At 38.8% G+C, this 10,000-nt stretch overlaps 1 protein-coding gene across 2 annotated transcripts in view; it reads right to left on the bottom strand.

The window, feature by feature from the left end:
- The window catches only part of LOC115221703 (probable basic-leucine zipper transcription factor I), a 285,915-nt gene that overhangs the window by 159,460 nt on the left and 116,455 nt on the right, over window positions 1–10,000 (bottom strand). Inside the window, exons 2-3 of one of the 2 annotated variants that reach the window (XM_036510760.1) lie at window positions 9,211–10,000; window positions 8,874–9,162 (exon numbers count right to left, since the gene is read on the bottom strand). The exon at window positions 9,211–10,000 is cut by the window's right edge and continues 1,259 nt beyond it. In XM_036510760.1, coding sequence (XP_036366653.1) covers window positions 8,874–9,162; window positions 9,211–9,909 — 988 coding nt within the window. In that variant the 5' untranslated portion in view covers window positions 9,910–10,000. Of the gene's footprint in view, window positions 1–8,873 lie in introns of both variants that reach the window. The other variant, XM_029791907.2, reaches the window with a different exon arrangement.

Here is a 10,000-nt window from a genome sequence, read left to right as displayed (position 1 = left end):
TCCTTTTCTCTCTCTGTATATATATATATATTATATATATATATATATTATATATATATATACATGGTGCGATGGGTAAATTGTCACCATTTTATATTTTCACGCATGCGCATTGTTTGTTTCTGATTTTGTTGACAACACAGTATAGTTGGGTCAGTTGGGCACCGTCTGTCCGAAAAACGCCACCATGACGCAATTCACTCTGCCAGAGATTTGGAAACGACGTCCTGTACTGCTTGGAATTCGAGCCAGAAACTCCAATACGAACAGATGGTGAATACAACTGTTCGCTTACTGTGTCACTAAAACATGTACCGCGAGTGATAAAAATCAAACATCCAGACATCATGGTGTTTGGAGTGATCACTTGTGATGGCAACGTTATGCATCCATTCATCTTCCCACACGGACTCAGACTCAACACGAGGCCTACATCAAGTGCAAGAGGAAAGTAGTGCTGTCCTGGGTTAAGAGGGTAGCTGCTGAGAGACCCTACGTCTGGCAACAGGACTTTGCAGCATGCCACACAACCAGGAGAACCCAGTTATGGCTGTCAGACAATTTCTGCAACGATATCACCCGTATCATCTGGCCACCTAACTCCTCAGACTACAACCCCGTTGGTTATTATGTGTGTGGCGCAGTTGAGCGAGTGACCAACAAAACTCCTCGTAACACCAAAGATGAACTGAAGACGAGGATTATAGCAGCATTCACCATCTGGAGAGAATTCCAAAGTCATCTGGAGGCTATGGTTGAAGCCAATCGCTCTTTTACTGAATAAATTTACTCTTTAGTATTTCAAAATATCTTTTATGTAATTTTGGTAAATATATCTGTTGAAGGTCAGTAAATATATCAGTTGATGTCAGTACTCTTTTCATTTTTGCGCTATTTAGACGACAATATATTCCCAGCACCCTCTATATGTATGCATGTATGTATGTATTTATGTATGTATGTATGTATGTATGTATGTATGTATGTATGTATGTATGTATGTATGTATGTATGTATGTATATAGCAATATATCTATATCTATATATATCTATCTATCTATCTATCTATCTATCTATCTATATACGAGGGACGTTCAATAAGTAATGCCTCTGACCCACTTGCAGTTGTTTGATCTAGCTGAAATTTTGCATGTGCAATCATTTATATCTCTATAGAGTGACTGGCAAATTACAGCTCTGAATTAATTGTGGTTTCTGATTTACAGGTGTTTGAACCGAGTCAAGTGTGAAATGGAGCCTGTTGAGTGTCGAGCAGTGATCCCTTTTTTGTATTTGAAAGGACGCACACCACGGGAGACTTATGATGAAATAAAAGTAATTTATGGTGATGATGCCCCATCATATGACCTTGTAAAACGCTGGCATCGTGAATTCAAACATGGTCGGAACTCTGTGGAAACAGCTCCCAGATCTGGTCGCCCCTTCTGCCATTGATGAGGCATATGTCCGTCAAGTTGAGGCTGCCATTTTGGAAGATCGACGCATAATTATTCGCCAAATAGCCCATGAGGTCAAGATTAGTACCGGGTCTGTGGAAACTATCATTCATGACCATTTGCATATGCAAAAGGTGTCTGCCAGATGGATTCCCAGGTTGCTCACGCCTTTCCAGAAGCAAGAACGCGTCGAGTGCTCGAGGGTGAATTTGGAGATGTGCCAAGAAGATGAGTCAAAATTTTTCAAAAGACTGATCACACAGGATGAAACCTGGATCCATCACGATGATCCAGAGACCAAAGCCCAGTCAATGCAGTGGAAGCACCGTGACTCACCCCCTCCAAAGAAGGCAAGGGTGCAGCCCTCTGCTGGCAAGGTCATGCTCACAGTCTTCTGGGACCAGGACGGAGTAGTGATGTCAGATTTCCTGGCAAAGGGTACCACAATTGCAGGAGCCTATTATGCTTCACTTCTGAGGAAATTAAGAGAAGTTATCAAAATCAAGAGGCGGGGCAAGATCAGCAAAGGCATCCTCCTCATGCAGGAGAACGCTCCGGTCCACAACTCGCTTGTCGCCAGATCAGAAGCACAGGCGTATGGCTATGAACTCCTCCCCATCCCCCTACTTTCCTGACCTTGCACCCTCTGATTTTCACCTCTTCCCAGTCATGAAGTTGTTTTTGAAAGGAAAGCGTTTCCCAGATGATGCAGCCTTGATTTCTGAAGTCACGTTCAGGTTGGAGGACCAAGCTGGGGTCTTCTACAAAACGGTTTTCAGAGCTGCATCAAACAATGGGAGAAATGCGTAACTCTGGGCGGTTGCTATGTAGAAAAAGACTAATAACTGTGCCAAGTTTCGTTGCTCTACTGCTATGGGAAGTGGGTCAGGGGCATTACTTATTGAACGCCCCTCGTATATATATCGATAGGTGAATGAATTATCCTATGTTTACCGTCAACATGGAAAATTCGATGAACCGATACCAGGGTAGCAAATTCACGTCAGAAACACGGTTGAAGTGACCTGTCCAAGAGTAGAAACTCCGGGTTCATGTGCAGAAATTTGTGTGTTTTATATAAATAAATGGAGTTGAACGAAGATGTTAACAAAATTCCTTTACTCTCGACATATGCATCTTGCACCGTTTATTCCTTTGGAATAAAACCATGTTGTCTTCGAAACATATGTCGAGAGTAAAGGAATTTTGTTAACATCTTCGTTCAACTCTATTTATATATATATATATATATACATTATATGAAAGGGCTTAGTAAAATAAATTACTTTGCGCATACTGAACTCATTAGAAATAGCAGCTAAAAAACTTTTTTAAAACTATTTCTAATACTTAAAGAAAACCTCTCTCATATAGTGTTTGCTCAATTCAACTCACGCAGTTGAATTGAGCAAACACTATATGAGAGAGGTTTTCTTTAAGTATTAGAAATAGTTTTAAAAAAGTTTTTTTACCTGCTATTTCTAATGAGTTCAGTATGCGGCAAAGTAATTTATTTTACTAAGCCCTTTTATATAATGTAATAATTTGAATTCGCCTTAAATGGTCCCTTTGCATACTGAATACTTGGTGAAATTGATTAATTAATTAATTTTACCCTCAATTGTTGAAATTATATATATATACATATATATAATTGCCAGTTATCGCTTGTCGTGATCGCCTAATGTTCCGTAATATGCAGAACTGCAGTTCACATACTCACTAACTTTAACGCCCTAGTAACTCGTTTGAATTTCTTTCGTCACGTGTCCATTCTATACACTTATAAGGAATTTAGCCAACCCGTACCAAAAGCATTTTCTGCTATTAAATACGCACCAAGTATTTGCTCGATATGACATCTTCAACCATTTTCACCGAATATCAACAACAGCAAAATTAACTAAATGCTTATATGTAAGTAGTTTTATTTTCATATTTGTACTTATGAGTATTGTATAATGCATATATAGCATATAATATATATATATATTACTTGTGTGCTCACTACCAATGAATATTGCTATATGATTGGATTATTATTCTAATACGATAATCAATACTTATGGTATGTACAGTAGAAAAGCGAAGAAACGCCACAATGCCCACACAGCTCGTCCACAATCGACATTCTTATCAACGCATGTTTTATTCTTTCTCAGAACGACAACATCCCTGCTTCACGCATAAATCTCCTTGCTAAAGGGGTTGTTCGCCTTTTTAGTAGCCGAAAATAGAGACAACTTCAAAACAAACTGAAGCAAATTACTATTGTATATCGTACCACAATGAATCACGTGGATAAACTCGTTCAAATTTTTTTCAATAAGCGCAACCCAAGATGAGCAGCAGTAAGGAAAATAAAACAAACTATAATAACCACAAAAAAAACAGCTACCACGGCAACTACCACAGCAATAAGGACAACTGCAGCAGCAAGTTCTCTAAACCACCATACAACAAAAGACTGAACACCATCATCATTGACATCGTCTAACTCGCGTCTCTCGTTCTTCTTCTTCTTCTTCTTCTTGCTCTTCTTCTTCTCTTCTTCTTCTTCTTCTTCTTCTTCTCTTCTTCTTCTTCTTCTTCTTTTCTTCTATCCTCCCTTTCTTCTTCTTCTTCTCCTTCTTCTTTCTCCTCCTTCCTCTATTCTTCTTTTCTTCTTCTTCTTCTTCTTCTTCTCTTCTTCTTCTCCTCCTCCTTCCACTTCTACTCCTGCTTTTAACCAATCTCAAACACGCCTTTCTCCCTCACCCACCACCCCTGCCTCTACTACTACATCTGCTGGTGTCCAACCTCAACCACACCTTCTTTCTCCTTCTCCACCACTCCTATGTGTTCAAAGTCAAACAAATTTAAACTTAAAACTATTTACAATCCACTGTCCCTTTAGGGACCCACGCGTCTACAATAAAATGCTAAAATATGCAGCAACTCTTTATGCGCGAGACTGCGCATATACCGTGTGTGCAATTTCCCTCATCTACCAGGTGCAAGACCCTAATGAATAAAAACAACTCCAAACATAGCATTTTTGCTATAACTGCACCAACACCAAAATCTAAATCAATTTGTAATCCTAAAATCTGCAACCACAACTGGGGATTATGTCTACATTAAAAGTGTATGTTTGCGCATCTGCACGGGACTCGACGTATCATTGTTATCAACATATTCCTCCATCCTCAAAGTCTCCATAAAACACACCCTTTTGCAGAAATACCAGCATGTGCTTTTCCCTCAACTCAGGTATCAAGACCGCACCCAGCCAAAGCAAAAACAAAACAAAGTCAACGGCCTCAACACAAATTTTGCCACCAACTCGGGAAACTAGAGAACATTTAGTATGACCATTTAACAAATCAAACAATGAACAGAACTGTCAGTGTAACCACAACTTCAGCTGCTAAATTCTCCCTAGCAAGATAAATTGTTTTGTTTTCATTCATGCGTAACCTTGCAAAACAAATTTAGATAAGTATCTAAGCTATCACACAAAACCAGCCCCTGACATTACTCCTGTACAGAAACTACCTTCCTCGCTGCCAATAAGCCATAAGAATCTTTTGAGCACCACTCCAGTCTCAACGTTTTTTGCTGAATGCACAAAGCATCAGTCCATTTTTCAACTAAAATATACAGAAGGTTTAGTCATTCAACTTCGGGTTACCGATTATCTTCATCATATTCCATTCTTCGGTCTTACTGAGACTCACCTTACCATCACTCGTAAACTGAAATAAAAGAGAGGAATTACACCACTGTTCAAGCACTGTTCACCGGTAAAACAAAGGGAGGAGTTGCTATTTTTCTTCACGACTCATTTGCTGCAGATACAAATGTCTCTTTCTCCAATGGTTGTAGTGAATCTATGTATAGCAAAACTAATGATATAGCAATGATTGTGGTCTACAGTCCATCCGAAGCACCATTACCATATTTCAAATATCACCTCATAAATACTAAGCCTTCCATTCTCTTATAATATTTTAATAATGATTGACTAGTCTACTTATTCCTTGAAAAGAGCTCTCTCTATCTGTCTGTCTCTCTCTCTCTCACTCCAAGTCGTATCAATACATCCTGGCAGCTATTTTTTTAATCTTGTCACAGGTATACGTCCACACCACACTTCACTACGGACCAAGAGCAAAACTAAACACGGGATACCAATAACAGAAGAGCATATATAATAATAATGACTAACTGAAAAACAAACCGGCTAGAATATTATCAACTGCAACGCTCGCACTTGACAGATATAACCTTATTGGAATCGAAGAAACAAAACTGCATAAGGGCTATCATTGATAGTCAAAGAATAGCAGGTGGAAGTGGGCCATTGAGAAAATAAAAGTCAATACCAAATTGTTTTCGTTCGTTAAAAAGCCGTATCATCCGTTGGACCTGTGATGTATTAAGACGACAGCCCGCACAGAAAACATGGTTGAGAATTTGCAGAAACAATGCTGTTCCACTTTCAGCAATCCCAGCATGGTCGATCCTGACAGTATCAGTGAAACAAACCCCCATCACACCCTCTAATATATCATTTGGCGCCACAGATCTCATAGTAGTTATAAACAAAATTACAAACAACTTAGCAACAGGCTCCGACAGGTTCTCTGCTACAATCCTGGAGTGCCATCATCAATTGCTATTCTCTTTAGCTATTTTCTGGAAGAAATCCCTGGACGCTAGCTATATTCCTGAAAATTTCCTTTCCCAGTCGATTATTCCACTTTTCAAAACGGCAACAAATTGCTAACAGTGAATTACGGACCGATGTCACTTACCTTTCATATCATCAAATTATTTGTGAGTGGTGAGATCTCGAGCAACTCACTTCATGTTGTCATCTATCTGGACTCCATCAAGGCCTTCAGCCAAAGTGACCACAGCATCCTGCTGAAGAAGCTATCGAACACTGGAGTCCGATGGAAACCATTAGTGATTGAATGAATTCTGGTAAACAGAACCCAGCAAGTGGTGATAGATGGTGTTCGATCAAGCTCGGTAAGAGTCATTAGTGGCGTCCCACAAGACATTGTACTGGGTCTAAACCCTTTTTATTTACATCAATGATATCATTGACGTCATCAGCAACATTAGAATATTCGCAGATGCCGTTAAGCTTCTGAAATTTTGTCGGCAATGCAGGAGATCGAACTAATCTCTAATCGGATCTACTCGATGTTAATGGATGCGCGGAAAACACTATATGTAGCTAAACGAGAATAAATTTTAACTAATCTACTTCAGTAAAGAGTCTACACTTAAACTATCATACACTCTTCCTTCGGGCGAAAACCTTGTAGCATCAAACACAGCTAGGGTCCTCGCCGTAACTGTCAACAACTTAAGCTGGAGTGTCAACATAAACGACTAAGTCGACATGGCCGGCAGGGCGTGTTCCTGAATCGTTGAAGACTTTTCCGTCATGAGACCCTCCTACCATTATCTTTCTCTTCTCTACTTTCACCCGTCTTCACCTTAAATATTGTTTGCAGAAACAATGCTGTTCCACTTTCACCCGTCTTCACCTTAAATATTGTTGTCAGTTGTGGTCTCCCTATATGAAATAAAATATAAAAATGAAGCACCCAAGGGATCGAGCAAAAGGAAAGTAGACGATATGACAAGTCTTGATTATTGGGATCGTCTTCAGAATCTCAAACTTTATTTCCTCCAACGCCGCTATAAGCGCTAGATCATTTCTATGATGCTCAAAATATTCCAGCAGCACTGCTCAAATGATATTGGCATCGACTTTAGAAGTCACCCAAGGTTTGGTCCCCGTGCTGTCCGTCCTTTATAAAAATCACGCCCGTGTCACCTCACAACACTAAGACAGAGTTATTTCGCCTCAGCTGGCCTTACTCTCTTTAACATCATGTCAAGAGACATAAAAGAATAAAAAGTTTGCATAACATTCAAACGGGCCCTGGAGGAATATCTCCAACAAATTCTAGATAAACCCCTACACTTGGATATACCTCTGCAAGCAATAACTCATTACTCAAATGGGCAACGCTATTCAAAGAATGACTGTAAGAAGGAAACACTATTAAATATCTTTTCCATGTGGTACTATTAAGTTAGACATATCCTGGGCCAGTTCTTAGCGAAACTTATCTAAGTATATATAAGTTTTACACGCATGTATCGATACAATACTAGAACACATTACCAGTCTTGTATACTTAGATTCAGTGGATATCTGGGTATAACAATAAGCAACTTCAGTCAGGTGACTCGAGATAAGACACGAAACACCAAATGACGATGATGCATTATTGAAAATATGCCCAAGAAGTACATCTGTAGATCTATATAGAACACACATACTTACACAAGCACACACGCGCACACGTGGGATATGTATGTAATATAATTATATGTATGTAATATAATTTTTCGGAATCTTCAGGCTTTTCAATATGCTGGCCACTAGTTTTAAATTGATATTAATCAAATTAATATTCAATTTTTCACCCTTATTATTTAAATTTATATATATGTATATACCCACACAGATGCACGCACGAACGCACGCACACGTGTACATATATACACAGTGCACGAGCGCGCGTGTGGGCATGTAAGTATTTCGAATCTGCAATCGCCATCTGTCTCAGAGACGTTGAATCTCTGGTTATTGGCAAATAACGAAAATTAAAGATTACAAATATTAATATCAATATTAGATATTTATATAAGTGTTATTACACTCTCACACGTACGCACATATATTTACACACACACAAACATACACGTACATATACACGCACATATACTTATATACACATATATGTATGCGAGTATGCAAACATGTATGCATATTCTCGATTTGTGATAACCACTTGTCATAGAGTTCATGAAACTCTTGGCTAGGAATATAACATCTACGTAATATAAATACACTCTGTATTCTGTATTGAATATTTTCTTGTTCGATATAAACATTGGTTATATATATATATATATGATTGATTGATTGATTGATTCTAGTTTCAATTATTTGTTAGCCATGATAAAACTTCGAATTTCGGATGTCGGGGCCGAAACCCACGCCGGCATCTTTTCAGTTATCAGCCGATGCCCCGACATCCGAAACTCGGAGTTTTATCATGGCTACCTAATAATTGTCACATATTATATTTACAGATAAATTCCTCTATTTACATAATATCGAGGTCTCTTTCATTCTTTTGCTGTCTTGATATTTCTATCAATATATATATGTATATATGTATGTATATAATACACAAATATACATATGTTTGTATATATATATATATATATATATATATGTGTGTGTGTGTGTGTGTGTGTGTGTGGTGTGTGTGTGTGTGTATGTGTGTGTGTGTGTGGTGTGTGTGTGTGCATCTATGTATAAAGAATGGAACGTACCTCGGACTAGAATATCTTCCTTTTCAATTTTGTCTCCTGTTATCTGATTCTGTATTTCCGATTCTTTAGACGTAATGCCATTGTCTCTGACACAGAATTTCGCTGCACACACTTCCTTTGTTTGAATCTCGTTGCGCATTTGTAAAGCTTGTCTGGAATATTGCTGAGGCTCAACTTGTAATTGTGGGCGCTGTTGTCGAGGAAGTGGTGGTTTTTGATGTAGATGTTGATGCTGTTGTTGAAGTTGTTGTTGTTGGTTTGGTTGGTTTGGTGGGGATTGTTGTTGCTGGTGTTGTTGTGGTGATTTCCTGTGTTGTTCTTGTAGTTGTAATTGATGTTGTTGCTGGTGTTGTTGCGGTGATTTCCTGTGTTGTTCTTGTAGTTGTAATTGATGTTGTTGCTGGTGTGGGGGCGACTTATTTTGTTGAGGTTGTGGCGGAATCTGTGAAGGGTGTTGTTGAGGCTGCAATTGATGTTGTTGTTGCTGCTGTTGTTGTTGTTGTGGTGAATGGGGTGAGTTGGGTGATTTTGGAGATTTGGGCGATATTGGTGACTTTGGAGATTTTGGCGATTTTGGTGATTTTGGTGATTGAGGTGGTGCTTGTTGATTATATTGCTGTTGTTGATGAAGAGGATGCTGCTGCGGTTGTAGCTGCAAATGATGCTCTTGTGGTAATTGTAGCTGCCTTAGATTTAGAGGAGAGGAACGCAAGTTTAATGGAGAGTTTCTGGTGATCATCTGTTCATCATTTTGCTCCGGTTGTTGCTTCTGCTTTTGAAGCTGATACTGTGGCTGCTGTGTCTGCTGATGAAGATGATGATGCTGAAGAAGATGATGTTGATGATGGAGAAGATGATGTGGTTGTTGTTGTTGCTGTGGCTGCTGCTGCTGCTGTTGCTGTTGTTGCTGTTGCGGTTGTTGTGGATGTTGTTGCTGCTGCTTTTGCTGTTGCTGTTCTTGTTGTTGTTGTTGTTGTAACTCATAACGGTGTGGAGAGCAATTGGTCACAATATCATGTTCTTGTTTTGGCAACATCGTTTTTGAAATGCTTTTGTTGTTGTTTTTTTTTTGTTCTTTGCTTTTCTTCAAAATTTTAATTATAACTCTATTTATAATAACTACAATT

Source organism: Octopus sinensis, linkage group LG18 (genome assembly GCF_006345805.1).
Source record: "Octopus sinensis linkage group LG18, ASM634580v1, whole genome shotgun sequence".
NCBI classification, from domain to species: Eukaryota; Metazoa; Mollusca; class Cephalopoda; order Octopoda; family Octopodidae; genus Octopus; species Octopus sinensis.
Note: the sequence above shows the minus strand (reverse complement) of the source record. Positions and strands in the feature narration are given on the sequence as shown.